Here is an 18,774-nt window from a genome sequence, read left to right as displayed (position 1 = left end):
ATGGAAAATCACCTATATGGTAACAGGGTCCTGGGAAACAGTCAGCATGGTTTTAGGAAAGGGAGATCGTGTCTAACTAACCTGCTTGATTTTTTTGAGGATGCAACATCGATAACATCGATTTTTCTTTTGGTTCCTGGGTAGTAAGTGTTATTTCCTAATTGCTTATGCCTCAAAAGTATAGAAAATGGCTATTATTCCCCACAAACTTTGCTTTTGTGACCAGGACAGTGATATTTCAAAATATCACTATTTCCAGTGGGAAAACGGGCAAATTTGTGTCTTTTCGTTCACATAAAGTCATAAAAAAACAACATATGAATCCAAATTAACATGTATTTATACTAAAGTAATACAAAAATGACTACAAAAGATTTAGAAGTGAGCAGTTTTTCGAGATTTACGATTATACATAAATTTACCATCCATCTCAGCTACATATGTGAGCAGGAGGATGACGGGAAATGTAGTTTGAGTGGTCCATGCAGGTCCATGTGACGCCATCTTGGAGGCAGTGGAATGCAATTTAAAAGTTACAAAAGTGGTCAAAATGTAAAAAAAGGTCCTTATACACCCTTTAAGTTCTGGATGAACTAACTCTAATATCACAAGATCAATGCAACAGTCAGATACTTCCAATATCTCTCACACACGTTACACTGATGAAGTTTAGTTCAATATCTTACCCGAATTCTCCCTCTCTCTCTTTTGAAACACAGGCTTGGAGCTAGGCGACGGGAGAGGAGGAGGAGCTTGCTTCTCATTGGCCACCTCCTGGGATGATGTCAGAGTTGAAGGTGGCAGGGGCGGGGCCTGGGGGTTATGTGACCAATTTGATTCGCTATCGGCACTCTGATGGCCAAACAAAAGCAAAAAGAACAACCCCCCCCCCCCCCCCCCTTGCATTTTTGTAGTGCTTCTCATTACTGCAGTGACTCAAATAGTGTATGACATTTCATAAACTATGGTTGACAAACTCAGCGGGGCTGTCTGAATCGTGTTTGGTGTTGCTGTATAATATATAAGAACATAAGAACATAAGAAAGTTTACAAACGAGAGGAGGCCATTCGGCCCATCTTGCTCGTTTGGTTGTTAGTAGCTTAACAAGTAGCTTATTGATCCCAAAATCTCATCAAGCTTTAAAACTATGCAGACTATGCAGATTGAAACTCAGGGGGGCTGTCTGAATCGTGTTTGGTGTTGCTGTATAATATATAAAACTATGCAGATTGAAGCTCAGGGGGGCTGTCTGAATCGTGTTTGGTGTTGCTGTATAATATATAAAACTATGCAGATTGAAGCTCAGGGGGGCTGTCTGAATCGTGTTTGGTGTTGCTGTATAATATATAAAACTATGCAGATTGAAACTCAGGGGGGCTGTCTGAATCGTGTTTGGTGTTGCTGTATAATATATAAAACTATGCAGATTGAAGCTCAGGGGGGCTGTCTGAATCGTGTTTAGTGTTGCTGTATAATATATAAAACTATGCAGATTGAAGTTCAGGGGGGCTGTCTGAATCGTGTTTAGTGTTGCTGTATAATATATAAAACTATGCAGATTGAAGCTCAGGGGGGCTGTCTGAATCATGTTTAGTGTTGCTGTATAATATATAAAACTATGCAGATTGAAGCTCAGGGGGACTGTCTGAATCATATTTTCATTTGGAAGAATCGTTACTCACTGTTTCTGGAAAGTTTGTCGTTTGTCTCTGCTCTTCCTCGCTCACCCTCTCCCTCTCTCTCTCCTCTTCTGCTAATTCCACGTCATTCTCTTCATCCTGAGCAGCTTCATTCTCCAGATAAAATGCAGCTACTTAGAAAAACAAACAATGATGACTTTGCTAAATGCTGACCACAACAATTTATTTTCAGTCAGAAACACTGAAAATGTGAAATAGTTCCTCTCTTCTTCTTCTTCTTCTCCCTCCCCTATCCCTCTGTTTTTTTATGCAACTGATTCTATACAAGTCTAATTAAATGTTGGCTTTAGTCTCTCCCTCACTATTTCTCGCTTTCTCTCTCCATCTCTCTCCTCTCACTCCTTTTCTCCATCTACCTTCCCTCCTTGTCTCTTCCTCCCTCCCCTATCCCGTTCTATCTCTCCCCTCCCTCACTCCCTCCCTATCTCCCCAACTCTCCCCCTCATTCCCATTCTCCCTTCTTTCCCTTCCCTCCCACTCCCTCTCCTTCCTTCTCTCTCCCACTCCCCGTCCCTCTCTATCCCTCCCTCCCTATCTCTCTCCATTTCTCCCATCCCTTCCCTCTCTCTCTCTCCTCTGTCATACTGAAACAGTCTCTATCTTTCCTAACATGGGACTCAGAAGATGTTTTTAAAATCTCACCAGATGTTTCCGAGACTTTGGTTTGTCTGAAGGTGGCCAAACTGGGTTTCAGAGACTGGGGTGGAGGCTGTGGTTTGAAACAAGTCTGAACTGGTTCCTGTCTGACTGTTTGTTTCCCCTCACTGGTTTTGTCCAAATCGTTTTTCTGAAAAATAAAAAACAAGTTAAAAAGGTTTAACGTCTGACTGTGGCCACTATAGAGTTCTCAAGCATGTCTCTCAGTATAATTGGTACACCAGAGTGGAACCATTATCCTGCCCCCTGCAACACACTGCTCTCTTGTGGATGGAGGGGGGAGTAAATAAAGACAGGGCAGAAATGAAATTCCCCAATAGGAAGAGGAAAGAGAAACTGGAGGGCACAGCGCTGAGAGTATTCAAGCTTTTTAAAAAACGAATAAAGGCAGACGGGAGAGCAGTGTAGTTGTTCACTTTCCCGATCTCCAGCTGTTCCTGAGTTTGGCTCAGCAGGTGATGCGCAACGCTGAAGCTTTAGGGATAGAAAAGAAAGAGAGATAGACTGAAGAATGTGATGAGTAAAGTGCTCTACTCTGAAAAATAACGATGTTTAAACACCTTCAATTACCTTTTCTTTTTCCTGTTTACTTGGTTTTCTTTCTAATTATGTGTCCTTACCTTTATCTACCCTCCCTCAATGCAAAACCTTACAGAGCTCTCTATACTCCCTCAGTGCAAACCCTTACAGATCTCTCTATACTCCCTCAGTGCAAACCCTTACAGATCTCTCTATACTCCCTCAATGCAAACCCTTACAGATCTCTCTATACTCCCTCAATGCAAACCCTTACAGATCTCTCTATACTCCCTCAATGCAAACCCTTCCAGATCTCTCTATACTCCCTCAATGCAAACCCTTATAGATCTCTCTATACAAACCCTTATAGATCTCTCTATACTATCTCAATGCAAACCCTTATAGATCTCTCTATACTACCTCAATGCAAACCCTTATAGATCTCATTCTATACTATACTCTCAATGCAAACCCTTACAGATCTCTCTATACTCCCTCAATGCAAACCCTTATAGATCTCTCTATACTACCTCAATGCAAACCCTTATAGATCTTTCTATACTATCTCAATGCAAACCCTTACAGATCTCTCTATACTCCCTCAATGCAAACCCTTATAGATCTCTCTATACTACCTCAATGCAAACCCTTATAGATCTCTCTACACTAAACTCCTCAATGCAAACCCTTATAGATCTCTCTATACTCCCTCAATGCAAACCCTTACAGATCTCTCTATACTATCTCAATGCAAACCCTTATAGATCTCGCTAAACTCCATCAATGCAAACCCTTATAGATCTCTCTATACTATCTCAATGCAAACCATTATAGATCTCTCTATACTCGCTCAATGCAAACCCTTATAGATCTCTCTATACTATCTCAATGCAAACCCTTATAGATCTCGCTAAACTCCATCAATGCAAACCCTTATAGATCTCTCTATACTATCTCACAGCAAATCTTTATAGATCTCTCTATACTACCTCAATGCAAACCCTTATAGATCTCTATACATTCCCTCAATGAAAACCCTTATAGATCTATAAACACTCCCTCAATGAAAACCCTTATAGATCTCTATACCCCCTCAAAGCAAACCCTTAGTTTGGGGATTCTGGATGTGAAGGGGTGTAGCGATACAGTAAAAACAGCTGGTCTTTTTGAGCATTTAATTCAAGAGTGAGTGTCGGCTTCCTCCAGGAGACACACTGATGATAATAATCACACAGACTGGGTCAGTGAGTGGGAGTGGACAGCCTCTCTCAACCATGGCTCAGCATCAGTCTCTGGAGACTGCTCTGTTGGCTGCGGACATCAACTGCACTGAAAATGAGCAATTAGACAGGAACAGCTCAGAGCCCCACCCCAGTTCAGTCAGGGATATTTGGAGGAATCTACACCCTTATGATAGACAGTACACATGGGCAAAAGGATCTCCTGGTCTGGTATCTTTGGCCAGATTAGATGCATTTTATAGTTTTAAACACCAGTTAAATTTATTTACACATTGTTCTATTCCTTCAGCTCATTTAAATCAACATATGGTCATCTGAAAATTATTATTCCCTCACGAGAGTTATAAATCATACTGGCTATTTAATATAAAGAGAGAGCTGGCGGAGGACAGCGCTCTGCAGTCTGTCTATGACAACAGGCTGTTCGAATGCTTGCAAACAAAACAAGAACTGACTGATCTGTTGGATGCACGGGTACAGGGGGCGCTGGTGCGCTCCAGGTTTCAAAATCTTTCACAGGTGGATGCCTCAACTCAATACTTTTTTGGGTTGGAGAAAAAGGCAGTTCAGCATAAGCTACTCCATTGTCTAAAGACCCTGGCTGGGCAGGTGCTGAGGGAGCCTGAGGCGATCCAGAAGCATGTTGTGGCTTTCTACTCAGTCTAGTACACGGAGGAGACTGTAGTGGAGTCCCAGGAGGCCCGGCAGTTCCTCGAGGGTCTGGCCCACGTTCCTGAGGAGGACAAGGAATGGCTTGAGGGAGGATTAACTTTCCAAGAGCTCAGTGAGGCTCCTGTAAGCCTCCTTTGCTCTGTTTATAAAATCCTGCCTAAGGCATTGGCCAACCGCCTGAAAACCCTCAAGGACCTTATTGTGCACCCCAATTAATCCTACTGTCTACCAAACAGATCTATCTTTGCTAATGTGTTTTTTTTAATAGCAGCCCCAAGCTCTTTGATTGTAAAGCTGGTCTAATTTCTCTTCAACAAAAAGCTTTTGACCGGGTAGACCACAAATATTTATTTCAGCTTTTTAGAGATATACGGTTTTAGCCCCAATTTTGTGGCGAAAATTCAGTTGCTCTACAATAACGTGTCCAGTGTGGTGAAAGTAAAGTGTGTTGAGCTCTTCTTTCCCAGTGCAGGCCCCTTATTGAGAAAATCAAGCAGCTCTTACACGGTCTCTCTATTCCAAATATCTCAAATCAGTCATTCAAAGTGGTGTCCTATGCACATGACATAGCACTGATATAGTCAAGATATTAATGTTTTGCTTTACTGCCAGGATATTTTTGAGAAAGTGTCACTGCTCGTGTCAATTAGGATAAAAGCAACGCTTTTTTGATGGGGGGATTAGCAGGGTACCAGATTTACCAGGGGGAGGTTTATAGTGGAACCAGAGGGTGTCTCGACATCTCAGAGTGTTCCTGGGAGGGGAGGGTACAGCACTAGAGAACTAGGAGGGAGTGTTAGATCAGGTGAAAGGGAGATTGCAGTCAAAGGTGCCTTTTGCTGAAGCTCTCCTATAGAGGCAGAGTTTTAACAATGAATAATCTGGTTGTTTCAATGTTCTGGCATAGGTTCTTGTGCGTGGAGCCCTCACCATCTCTTTTAAAGGAAATCCAGAGACTGCTTTTAGACTGCAGACTCTACAGCTGTTACTGTATGCTCCTGGCCCTCTGCCATGGAGGGATTTTGCTTTGCTTTCTTCCACAGGGTGGGAGGGCTGAATCTTGATAGGCAGCTTTTGCTAATGAACAACAGCAGGCTGGCCTTGTCCTGTTTTCCTGTGTTTTATCGTGGGATGCTGCTTACCTGGCCCACGGTGGCACTGAGAATGTTGTGTCAGTAGGGCTGCATTGGCTTAGAGGAGCCCTTAATTTACAACCTTGCTCTGATATGTCCAGTTTTAGTCTAACAGTTTTTTTTTTATCTTTGTTGGTTGTGGGAGTGTGACAGAAAGACAATGATTCTTGAGGTGCTAAGTAACGGGAACAGAGTACTCTGGACTGCTTGGCCTGACACTTCATTCCGAGGGTTAAAAGGAAGTCGGTCATGTAGAAAAGAGACCAAGCTTCGGTACACTAACTCATTGGAAGAGCGGCTGCAATCATTAACCAAGGGGTCATGAGTGACGGTATAAATAGGGGTTGAAGCGATGTTATCTGTTCCTTCGTTCGGTTTAAAAGCATTTGTAAGGACTGTGAGAGACCCCGTGAGGAACAAAAAGTGTTTTGTTTGTCTGTAACTGTCTTGTGTTATATATTACTACACAGTTAAATGAGATTCCAGAGCTGTCACCAGAAGCCAGCACAATCCTGGAACAGCATTGTATCACAATTGCACCACTAGCACTAATTCACACACTAACTGACTTGTGTATGTGTTTTGTGTGGGTGTATAATAAAAACAGGACCATTATTTGCCAGGCAAACCCAGGGATTATAAATTAAGTAAAACATGCTGCTGTATTACTCAACATCATTATTATTTACTGTTTGTTTCACTGGACAAAACAAACCTTTGCATCTTTGCACCTTTGCATTACTAAGACAGAGTGCAGACTCTCAGTATATTCTACTTCAGGGAAAACTCAGGGATTTACAATGGAGAGTGCTAGCCACAAACTCCTCTATGGCAATTATTAAGCCAGGACTTGAAGACAAGTGCCCTTACTGTTTGCAGAGAGAGACTGTGTTTCATTGTTGTATGTACTGCCCCAGCCTGCAGCCGCTGGGTTTCTGGTAGATACGTTTAGGGGTAAATTTTTGTGAAACTCTCTTTTTAGAGTGAGGTACTTCAAAAGGGCCAAGAATAAGTGCCAACTGACAATCTTTTTAATGGGGCAGGACAAACTAGCAATTATAAAAGCAGAAAAAATAAAGCGACTGATTTTCTGACAGGGGATGCGATTGCTGTATTCAAAGTGATCAAGGCATCCAGACCATAGGCATCTAACCCATAGGGCAGAAGGGGCACTTTCATTATTGGTGGTGGAGGGGGGGGGGGGGGGGGGGGGGTCAAACTAATTTATATATATATATATTGCCCCTCCTCCACTTTTTCCAATATATATATATATATTAGACTATGTTTGGTGTTGTTTTTGTCTTTAAAAGGTTTAAAATAAAATATAAAAATGGAAAATTATTCAGAGGATGGGCCACATTTATAAACAATCACCATAAGATAAGAACAAGGTTATTAAAAAACTAAAGCTGTCTGTCTCTGTCTATCTATCTACCTATCAATCCTACCGACTACACCAAATTACATGTTTAGATGCTGCATTTCAATACAGTACGATTACTTGTCTGCCTGGGTGTAATGTTCATGGTGACAGTACTCAGTCATTACTGGGTGTTAGTTGGGTTCACTTCTCGATCTATCTGTTAAAAGGTTTTTCTTGTTTGTTTAATGGCTCACCTGTTTCCCTGGATACCCCATTCCTAGTAATCCCATTCCAGGCAGTAGGATTCCCTGAACTGGTTTGGCCTCCACCAGTCCCCCTTGTGCCTTCCTCTTAGGGACCTCCTCAATCCCATCAGCCTCTGGGTCTGTGTGGGCAGGGCTGGCAGTGCTGGGACTGTAATTCTCTGTGCAGTACAAGGAGGAGAAGCTAGAGGGCACTGCGCGAAGTGACACTGAGGAGGAAGAGGAGGCGGTGACTGGTGATGATGTCACCGCAGTCCTACACTCCTCCCCACAGTCCCCTCCCCCCGACGGCTTCTCTGAGCTCTGATTGGTCGGAACGGTAGGCGTTCGATTTCTCCGGAACGTGAAAATGGAGCGTTTGTTTTTTCTTTTCTTCTGATTAAAGGGCAGAGTTTGGGATTTGGAATGAGACGAGGATTGACTGGAAGAAAGAAAGAAAGAAAGTTAGTAATATTTAACAATACTCTTAAAATACTGGTAAAATAAGTGTGTGTGTGTGTGTGTGTGTGTCTGTGCATGTGTGTGTGTGTGTGGGGGGGGTGTCTGTGCATGTGTGTGTGTGTGTGTGTGTGTGTGTGTGTGTGTGTGTGTGTGTCTGTCTGTCTGTCAGTGTGTCTGTCTGTCTGTGTGTCTGTCTGTCCGTAAGTCTGTCAGTCTGTCTGTCTGTCAGTGTGCGTGGCAGTGTGTCTGTCTGTCAGTGTCTCTGTCTGTCAGTGTGGGTGGCAGTGTGTCTGTCTGTCTGTCTGTCAGTGTGTCTGTCTGTCAGTGCACCTGTTTGGTAGAACTCTCTTGCTGTAGAAGTCAGGCAGCCCCTCATCTAGTTGGCTCACTCCCCCCTCACCCCCGTCACTGTTCTGTACAGCGAGAGAGAGGCTTTATTAATCTTAAAACAATTTCCTCTGTAACAACAATTAGATAGATAGACAGATAGATAGATAGATAGACAGACAGACAGATAAATAGATAGACAGTGCCTTCTAATGAGTGTTGCTGATTGCAATGAAGTTAGCCCATATAATCACTGACACCCAATACTGACTGAAAACTGTTAACATGGACAGTAGACACACAGACAGACACAGATAGATTGAGAGAAACAAAGAGGCACAGAGAGACAGACAGTCAGACAGATCTGTGTACTCACGCTGTTTGGTGGGGGGGGCGCGGAACTCAGCGGTTGCCGGGGGTGTCTCCGTGGGGGGCGGGGCCTGACACGGGTGACATGCTGCAGAGGTGCACCCTGGGTAGGCAGGACGTCCAGGCCCTCACAGGATGAGCTCTGTGAGAGAGAGAGAGGAGCGAAGCTGAGGGAGGAGTGAAGAGGGGGAGGAGAAGAGGAGCGTGGCTCTGACAAGCCTGAGAGAGGGGGGGAGGAGGAGCGAGGAGAGAGAAAAGGGTAGAGAGAAAAGGAAGAAGGAGAAGGGAGAGAGAGGAAAGAGGTGAGAAGATAGAGAGGTTAGAACACAGAATTCAATATTTCAATGTATGAAAAATTATTTATTTATGATTGAAAGCCCCCCCCCCCGCACACACTCACTCAGGAATGTCGAGACTGGACGGATTCTGCGAGTGCGAGAGGTCTGTTTCCGAATAGCAATGGTGTCCTGAGAGGAGGAGAGGGGGGAAGAGGGAGGGGAGAGAGAGGTGGGAGAGGAGGGAGAGACATTCTTAACCAGACAAACACACAGACCCACAATGCCTGTGTACAATTCAGACAGATACACAGATAATGACAGTGAACAATTCACACAGACACTCACTATGCTAATATACAGATTAAAGAGACACACACACACACAGACAGACACACACACACATAAAGACAGACACACAGACACACACAGACAGTCACGTAGACTCACTACGCTATAGTGTACAGTTCACATGTAGGGTAGAAGTATTCATAATCATATGAAAGAAAACGTGCTGGTAATGTTAAACAGGACTGCTAACAAAGCCTGCCTTGCAACAGGACTGAACAATGTCTGCAAACTGATATGAATTAGAATTAGGCCTAGAATGCTGAGTGATCATGCATGTGCAGGAATGTTTGACAAAGGAGAACTATGGTAAACAATGAACCACAGTGACCTTGTAAAAGAGAGTAGTTAGTGGTTGGTTGCACCAAGTGGAGTAACAGCTGAAAAACTCATTCTACTGCTGAGAACTATAACTAGTAAGATAACAGAAACAAACTGTAGCAACGTAGCCTCTGAGCCAACTAGAGCATACAGTAAATACAAGCCACAGAGGTGATACAGACACAGAAGGATTATCCTTATTTTTAAACTTTATACACACAGAGACTCACACAGACTATCACACACACACACACACACACACACACACACACGTCAACCCCTAAGTGTTCATGTGATTATCATTATTGGTCAACGTTATTAAAACAACGAAGCGCCATTTTACAGAAATACGAAACCAGTGTGTGCCGCTCCCCGTCACTTTGATAAGAGAAATAAAGAGAGATTGACATGCCATCAATTTCCAATTGTTCTGTTATTTCTTACCATAGGTCGTCTTTCTTTTTATTGGCTTTATAACCACTGGGACTGGAATAATAAAGAACATTATATTTTTCGACTTATTATATTCTCATTGATGTCCTGTGACAGGAATACAATGATTCTTGGTAAATCTCGAGAAAGCGAGAATACAGTTCCCTGGACGGGCTGGCCTGACAGTTTTTTCCCAGGGTTCAAGGGAAGTCGGACAGCTAGAAAGGGGGCGGGACTCCCTTGCAATAACGCATTGACCCGGAAGGGAAACGACGTGGCAGCTGCAGACTGGAGAGGAGGTTGAACTCGTTTACCAAGGGGATACACGTGACAGCCTAAAAGGAGCCGGAGAATCGCAAAGTGTTCCTTCGCTTTGGTTTGAGTTTTGAACCTGTAAGGACTGTGAGAAATAATGTATCATGAGTGTCTTGTTTTGTAAATTACTAGACAGCTAGCACAATTCCTGAGCTGTCACCAAGGGCCAGCACAAAGCTGGAACAGCAATGCACTACTGTCATTAATAAACTGTATTTCCAACCACAAGCACTGCGGCACGCACCCAGGACTGGGGACAGTGTCGCAGGTATTTGTGTTCATTGTTTGGGGACTGCAACACTGTTGCTATTTACTCTGTGCAATAACGTTGTCGTGTACTGCCAGGGTCTTATCATTCGGCTGCCAGACCTGGATACAATAAAGTCCCATTCCAACTGGATTATAACTCTCTTTGTCTGTTTAATCGCGCACTGCATCTCTCCCGCGCCTGGACCCGCCCCTCCACTTTGACTGTCCTTTGACTCTGTCTGAGTTACGAAGTGCTGTGTACAGAAACAAAGAAAGCTCGCGCAGACAAACTGTCAGTTGGAGACAACAAGACAATTCTATGTTTGGAGTAAGGGGGGAGTTTGTGTAGCAGCTACAGGAATATAGAATGGTAATGTACACCTCTTCATGGACCTCCCCCTCCCGATCCCTGATCCATGGTCTCATTCACACACATTGAATCTCACACACTCACACACACACACACACACACACAGAGAGACGCACTATGCTGGTGTAAAGCTCCTCGTCTGTCATGTCCTCAGAATTCCGATGTTTTCTCCTGGAGCTTCGATCCTGCAGCGTTCCCAGAAATCCTGCTTCCTGTTCGGCCAGACGCCTCAGCTGGGAGATGTGACGAGTCTGTGGGGGGGCGGGGGACCCCAAAATTAGAGCAGAGTTTACAAGCATAAAGCTAAACCTGTCTTTACAGCATCATTTCTAATGAACTACACCTCCCATCATCCCTCGGATGGAGCAGCATGCTGGAAGCTGTAGTTTTGTATACTGATGTATGCAGTAAAGCCTAAAGCCTCATGAATTTTCACTCTATAAAAAACTACAGATCCCATCACCCCCCACTATTACTGCAGGTGCTGAGCTGCTGTTTAAATTGCAATTCTTCCTTTTGCAGGGAACACCTGCACTTATACTACAGTCAAACCTGTCTTTACAGCCACCTGAACTACAACTCCCATCACCCCTCACTGTTACAGGCATGCTGGGACCTGTAGTTCTTGAGCCTCTTCAGTGTGCCTTGCACTCACCAGTTTCTTGTGAGAGGAGTAGAGCTCCTGCAAGATTTCATCCACAATAGAGTTGGTGAGATAGGTGACCACGTCAAGCTTAACCTCACTGAGAAGAAGAGCAGAGGAGTCAGGTGAGACATGCAGGGAACAGACAGGCTACAACGCTAACGTCAAACTGAGTTAGACAATTGGACACAGCCACACACAGACACACACGATCAGGTAAGTCAAAGACACACAGTTAGACAGACAGTCAGATGGGAGGTGTTTTACTCAAGTCTGTTCTGGATGTCCTGCCCTGCTCTCTCCACCAGGGCAGCCTTGACCACAGAGCGTGGGACGGTGACACGCTCAGAGACAGAGGAGAGGGTCTTATTGTGAGACTCGGCCTGGAACACAGCCAGGGGACAGAGCTCCTGAGAGAGAGACGACATGGACTCCAGAATCACCTGGGGAGAGGAGGATAGAGGAGAGGAGAGAAAAATTTGTTTTTGATGAAAAAGCCATTTGGTGGAATAGAGCCTTCTTAAAACACCTTCTAGAAGCGCTATACTGTTATACTCTTTTACATAGAAATCTAAATATATATACTGTGGCAGAGTAGGGGGTAAGATAAGGAAACATGTAGTCCAGGGGTTGATACAGGACTACATCCCCAAGAATGCCTTGGGGTTTGAAATAGAGCAAGGAGGGGAAACCTGGCTCTAATGAAATGACAGAGAGAGAGAGAGAGAGAGAGAGAGAGAGAGAGAGAGAGAGAGAGAGAGAGAGAGACTGTACCTGCAGCTCCTTGTCCACAGCCTTGGACACGTCGCTGGCCACTGACTCGAGACGATGTCTCACTGGACCGTCCACTGCAAGGATGTGTCCCAGTTCAAACAGACTGGGGAAGAGCTGGGGACAGAGAGACACTGTGAGACAGGACAGTGACAAATACTCTGGAGCTGGGATCATTTGAATGAGCATTTTGAATGTGTGAGTGTGTATGTGAGTATGCAAGTGTGAGAGTAGCAGTAGTGTTTTACTCACAGCTCTGGAGTTGCGCGCCTCCTTCAGTGTGTCTCTGGCCCTCTGCAGGTCCTCCCTGACTGACTCCACAGGGCAGCTCCTCAGCACTCTCACACTGTCCTGCACTTTCACACAGAGACGCTCCAGCACCTAGGACAGAGTGTCACTTTACTCAGGGGTTACTTGATATTTACTGTTTCCACTGTGTCTCGTCAATAGTTACCGTTTACTAAAAAATTACCTAAGGCTAACTTTGTTTTACTCTGTGTTTAGTCACTGCTTACACTGTGCTTACTCAGTCTTTACTGTGTGTTTACTTAATGGTTACTCAGTGTTTACTCAGTGGTTAGTCTCTACTGTCACAAGTCACCCCAAAATCATTCCTTCCTTGTACAAGGTAGTTGCACCCTTTGAGTGGAAGGTATATGTAGCAGAGATGCAAGGCCCTTTGATTGAGCTGGTTTTATTTCTATGGGATGATGAAATGCAAAGATGGGAGCCTGGATAACAGAGTTCAAGTATTTTGCAGGCAGCAAGTCCTCAGGAGCACATCTGCGAAGCGCAGAAATGGATAAGGAGCCTGCAATCGCTTTTACAGATCCACGAGAGCTGAACCTGAAACACATTTCCAAGCATGTCAGGAGCAAGCGAACATTTAGAGAATGTGATTAAATAAGACTTTGTTGACTATAAAAAAAAAACTGCTGACGGCAAATTATATTATTGAATCTTGTAAAACTATGCACTGTGTTTAGAGGATAGTAACACCAGAAGCCCCACATCGGTCACTTTGGCAGTTGTTGGTTTTAAAATGTCATTTTCTCCAGTCGTGTAACACATACGGGGCTGTGCGTTCATGTACCTTTCTGTCCGTATGTATTAAATATTCTCACAAAGCATGAAGCGCAGGAAATAAAGGAGATATATTAAATTATTCCTAAAAGCCCCGAGAGAAGTCACATTGATGGCCACGCAGAAAACAATTGTGATTTTACAGATGAGTGCTCTACTTTATCATTTTTATTTACCAGTCCGCAATGTGTTTAGCCCTGTAATCAGATTAGTCTCTACTCTCTGCCTGAGTGAATGACTGACAGCCTATTGCTTTTAATTTAGCTGCTTTGGTCAGTCGATTAGCATCAGGATTAGTGAAAATAAATACCAGAGACCGTGGAGTTTTACCAAGCAACACAATGTGGAGTTGATGTTTTGGATCAGATGGCACGGAAGAATTCTGTGAAAGCTGGCTCCCAACGGCGTTCTTTTCAGGTGTTTTACAATGTATTGAACCTAGCAGCCATCATCTCCTGGGTACTTTACAAAGAATGCACAGAGAAGAATTTACCAAGGAGAGAATATATTTTACAATTAGCACAGAAACTTCGCAAGAAGCATTTGGAACAGTGGGAGACTGCCAAGCGTGTGCCCACAGCCGAAGCTGGCAACCCCGCTGAGAGCCGCAAGAGACGCCAATGCCAGGTTGGCAAGTGCAATAAAAATAAAACTTCGGAACAGCTGTGCCCTGTGCTGAAAGAGAGCGTGGAGAAGTGTATTAAGAGTGTATTAGATAATAAAAGGAAGCACATAAACGTGAAACTACTCAGTGTTTACTCAGTCTCTACTCAATGTTTACTCGGTCTCTACTCAGAGTTTACTCAGTGTTTACTCGGAGTTTACTCAGAGTTTACTCAGTGTTTACTTGCTCGGTAGTGCTGGTCACAATGCCCTGGTGCAGTCGGAAAGCTTGCTGCTGAGAGAATCGTTGGCTCTGGTTGTTCCGAAGCAAACTCCTCTGAATCTGAAACCCAGAGAAACCCAGAGAAACCCAATCAAATCAGGCCAAGAGGGAAGAAAAGCATTTCACAAGATCAGTCAGACCGACGGACAGACGGATACACTCGCCTCTCATGCCTGTCTTTTACCTTTCTCTGGAGGTCTGGGGGACTAGGGGCATACATAGATAGACTTACATATAATGTGCTAATGAATTCACTCGCCTCTCATTCCTGCCTGTCTGCAGAGAGACACACACAGACACACACACACACAGATAGAGTGAGTTCACTCCCTAGGTACCTTGTGTAATGCCTCTTCTGTCCTCTCGGGGGCGCTACGGTAGGCCTGAGTGACATCGCTGAGTGGCACAGGCATGAACTGCAGAGTGAAGTTACTGCGGAAACACAAGGAGAGAGGAAACACTTACAAGGGGCAGTTAAAAAAAACAACAACAGAAAATGAAATAAATCCTGTGGTGTAACTCACTGGTCCAGAGCCCGCGCCACATCCAGGAATCCCTGAGCAGTGGTACCGTTCCTGTCCCACGTGACTGTCCTGCAGGAGTCAAGAGAGGACGGGAATGAAGTGTGGCCAGCTGACCACTCAGACACCCAACACTGACTGAATACTGATAGTCTGGACATTACACATGTAACACAGACTGTATTGAAATGCAACATCTAAACCTTGGCCGTAACTAGCCGTGAGGACACAGAGGTCGTGTCCTCGGTTTTTTGTTTGCATCATCAGTGCTGATGCTCATATAAAAATGCTGGTAAAGTACAAAAGACTCCTTAATTTTCTCCGTTTGTAACATAGATTTGAATAGTAAATACCAAACAGTCATATAAGTACTGCAGCTATAGCTTGAAGCCTCAGTTTGACCTTGGTAGAATATCAGCTCTCGTTACAACACTGATCCAAACCTGTATAGTCATGTCACTAATGAGTCAACAAGGGCTTGCAACGGTGAACTGGGATACAAATAACAACTGGGCATTCCAAATGGGGGAGAAAACCACGGGAGAAAACAACCCCCCCCCCCCCCAAAAAAAAACCTGATCTGCACACAGACACACACACATAGGTAGACAGAGTGATATGTACACTGATAGCTCTGTACCTCAGACTGCTGTTGATCTGCAGGGCCTTGGCTAGCATCTTTGCCCCAATATCCTCCATGCTGTTCCCACTCAGGTCCACTCTGCGCAAGCAGGTGTTGCTTCCCAGCGCGTTCACCAGGATACTCGTGCGAGACTTGAGCCTCGAGTCCGTGAGGGACAGGGACTGGAGAGACTGGGAGAGGACAAGGGTACAGACTGGGACTCCAGAACTCACTCTGTAAACTGGTCCTAATAATAGATGAACTGCCCTGCACTCACTACACAGGACCCACATGTGCAGTTTTGAAAGAAACACATGCTACAGCAAACATGCATTTCCATTTTAAAAACAGACATCTGGTACTACTCTAAGTTCTCAGTTTGCTTGCCTTGCCTTCCGGGAAGTCTGTTCCTGCTTAGCTCCAGGTTTCTGAATGCATGTCAGTCAGCAGGGGAAGCATATGCGTTTATTGACAAGAAAGAATGAAGTCAGTGAAGGGGTGGGGACAACTTCCAAGTGACCCAGGAAGTGCAACACAAATTGAAAACAAGTTCAGCACAGTATTTTTGTACTGTATTTTAGCAGGTTTCCCCCCATGATTTTTCTATGGTTATACTATGAATTAACCATTGTTTAACATAGTTTTATTAATATGCTTTACCAGACCTCTCTGTGCTTTACAATGCTTCTCTATGCTTTACCAGACCTCTCTGTGCTTTACAATGCTTCTCTATGCTTTACCAGACCTCTCTGTGCTTTACAATGCTTCTCTATGCTTTACCAGACCTCTCTGTGCTTTACAATGCTTCCCTGTGCTTTACCAGACCTCTCTGCGCTTTGCAATGCTTCCCTATGCTTTACCAGACCTCTCTGTGCTTTACAATGCTTCCCTATGCTTTACCAGACCTCTCTGTGCTTTACAATGCTTCCCTATGCTTTACCAGACCTCTCTGTGCTTTACAATGCTTCCCTATGCTTTACCAGACCTCTCTGTGCTTTACAATGCTTCCCTATGCTTTACCAGACCTCTCTGTGCTTTACAATGCTTCCCTATGCTTTACCATGCTTTCACTGTGCTTTATTACACTTTGCTGTGCTTTTACTATGGGAGACTTTTATAAGGATTGTAAACAGATTTATTTAACCCAGTGAAGAACCAGATATCACTGTGCTTTATTACACTTTGCTAACCAGATATGAAGAACCAGATATCATGTTTTAAAATGAAAATAAAGCAGATGAGACCAATACAGTGATGTGCATGGCGGTGATAATTTAAAGAGCTATTAATTACCTACAACAGGATGGAAATAAGACTCCTATTGCACAGCAGTGTGACCCATTCCTGGTTTTGCTATGAGTTTAATAAGACATACCTGAGCTTATAACCAATACACACTAATCAAGCTCATAGTAAAACCTGGAATTGGTCACACTGCTGTGCAATAGGAGTCTTATTTCCATCCCTGTGCAATTACTCAAACAAGGAAACTGCTCTAGTTAGCCCCTTCGAAGCTGGTCTAAACATAGAGTCCTACAACAGGCTGTACTTACACAGTCTTCCTCTTGGATCAAGTGAACTATCTTTTGCAAGACATCTTCCAGCATCCTAGAACAGGACGAGAAAATTTAGGTTTTTTACAGTAGCACCTTGGAATTGGTGACTTGTCTTTTCAGAACACTCTGGGGAACATTATAGAGTACTTTAGAAGCCACACAAACTTTTTCACTTTCATTCATCACAATGTTTCGTTTAGTTTTTTAGCATCAGGTATGTTTTTATTATTATATGTAGAGAGACATGTATAAAAAAAACCTGTTATTCTATGATCTGAGGGACCTTGCAATATGTCCTGAAAGTTTTGTTGAAAAATATTGATGTTTGGAAACGTTACAAGACTTTGGCTGGGTTTACATGCGTGTGAAAAACTACGGTCATGAGTGTGTGACGTTGTCAAGCAAATACATCGTGAAAAATCAAACGAACGTCCTTTGGTCAGCGCCATTTTAAGGGCAGGGTCAACTGCTTTCTCATGATAAAAATAGCTGTAAAAACCCAGGTAAACCGAGCAGGACTCCTGCTTGCGTTTCACAAGATCACCTAAATCAGAACAGCATAGCAGTGCATTGTTTCACCTGAGTGATTGCAATGACACAATCATGTATAAGCAATAATGGACAATACTCTCGCTTATATTCTCAAAATAAGTATTTATAAATAAAATTCTAAACAAGTCCCTATGTCATGTTTTGTTTCTGCGTGGCTGCTGGTAAATATCCCCGCCCTTTCAAAATGAAATGTCCGTCTCAATCAAGAATCAGGCAAATCCAAGCCCTCCCCTATCCAATGATATGTGTCTGCAGTTTGTAGTGCAAAGTATGGTGGCCCAGTAAGTCAAATAAAAAATAAAAAGTGTATTCCATCGTGTTTACCCGATCATGGGCCCAGAATGACACTTCAGTATGATCGTGTCTACACCATCACGGTTTTTAAAGGGTTACAGCAAACCCTGTGGCCTCAATGCAACTGTTTCGCGCCACCATGCCTACCTGTTCTTCACATTGAAGTTCTTTCCAAGCAGGATGTGTCTGAGGGATTTATTTTGCCCCAGCGCTGGAATCACAGTCAGCAGATCGGAGTCAAATCCTGCAGGAAGATTCAAAGACAGGCTTCACAGGGAATATGAAGAACAAGAACTACAGGGAAGTGAGCTGTACCAAAACCAAATACTGTGTATTGCATTGTCCACACAGGTGTCTAAAACAGGTGTTTATAGGTGTTGGTGAAAGAGGTGAAAGAGGTGTATGTGTATGTTTGTGTTCCATGCTGCCCTGTCCTGTCTCATGGTAAAATTTGTGCGTTTCTGTAGAACCTTTTGTTTTGGCCCCTGTGCCGTTTGTTTTGGCCCCTGTGCCGTTTATTTTGTTCATTGTGTTTTATCAAGTGTTTTGTCCGTGTTTATTTGTTAATTAAACTGTGCATTAACGCATTAAGCTTGCAGCTTTCTATGTCTGAGTCTCTCTGCCTGCCAATACCATCTGGGCTGTGAAGCTATCGCGCCACAGGGTGCTACTGAGATCTATTAGACACAAAGATCTTTTTTAGGTTGGTGTTCAACTGATCCAGTTTCATGATTCATCACTTATCGTTACTTAGCAGATAGCTTGCTTTGTCCATTGTTAAAATGATATTACAGTGTGACGTGGTACACCCCACCCCTGTGTTTATTTGCATTATTTGTGTATTTAT

General features: G+C 43.7%; 1 protein-coding gene across 5 annotated transcripts in view; it reads right to left on the bottom strand.

Moving 5' to 3' along the window:
• The window catches only part of carmil3 (capping protein regulator and myosin 1 linker 3), a 51,795-nt gene that overhangs the window by 1,627 nt on the left and 31,394 nt on the right, over nucleotides 1-18,774 (bottom strand). For 2 of the 5 annotated variants that reach the window (XM_041236792.1, XM_041236790.1), the window contains exons 19-36: nucleotides 18,075-18,171; nucleotides 17,079-17,133; nucleotides 15,544-15,716; nucleotides 14,907-14,975; nucleotides 14,721-14,814; nucleotides 14,344-14,442; nucleotides 12,666-12,794; nucleotides 12,417-12,530; nucleotides 11,910-12,085; nucleotides 11,655-11,742; nucleotides 11,116-11,250; nucleotides 9,090-9,156; nucleotides 8,697-8,908; nucleotides 8,324-8,406; nucleotides 7,544-7,973; nucleotides 2,344-2,488; nucleotides 1,684-1,814; nucleotides 687-813 (exon numbers count right to left, since the gene is read on the bottom strand). In XM_041236792.1, the coding sequence (XP_041092726.1) occupies nucleotides 687-813; nucleotides 1,684-1,814; nucleotides 2,344-2,488; nucleotides 7,544-7,973; nucleotides 8,324-8,406; nucleotides 8,697-8,908; nucleotides 9,090-9,156; nucleotides 11,116-11,250; nucleotides 11,655-11,742; nucleotides 11,910-12,085; nucleotides 12,417-12,530; nucleotides 12,666-12,794; nucleotides 14,344-14,442; nucleotides 14,721-14,814; nucleotides 14,907-14,975; nucleotides 15,544-15,716; nucleotides 17,079-17,133; nucleotides 18,075-18,171 (2,424 nt within the window). Of the gene's footprint in view, nucleotides 1-686; nucleotides 814-1,683; nucleotides 1,815-2,343; nucleotides 2,489-4,573; nucleotides 4,852-7,543; nucleotides 7,974-8,323; nucleotides 8,407-8,696; nucleotides 8,909-9,089; nucleotides 9,157-11,115; nucleotides 11,251-11,654; nucleotides 11,743-11,909; nucleotides 12,086-12,416; nucleotides 12,531-12,665; nucleotides 12,795-14,343; nucleotides 14,443-14,720; nucleotides 14,815-14,906; nucleotides 14,976-15,543; nucleotides 15,717-17,078; nucleotides 17,134-18,074; nucleotides 18,172-18,774 lie in introns of those variants that run through there. The other 3 variants (XM_041236791.1, XM_041236795.1, XM_041236793.1) reach the window with 3 other exon arrangements.

The sequence above is a fragment of the Polyodon spathula genome, chromosome 42 (genome assembly GCF_017654505.1).
Source record: "Polyodon spathula isolate WHYD16114869_AA chromosome 42, ASM1765450v1, whole genome shotgun sequence".
NCBI lineage: Eukaryota > Metazoa > Chordata > Actinopteri > Acipenseriformes > Polyodontidae > Polyodon > Polyodon spathula.
This window is presented reverse-complemented; position numbering and strand designations above follow the sequence as displayed.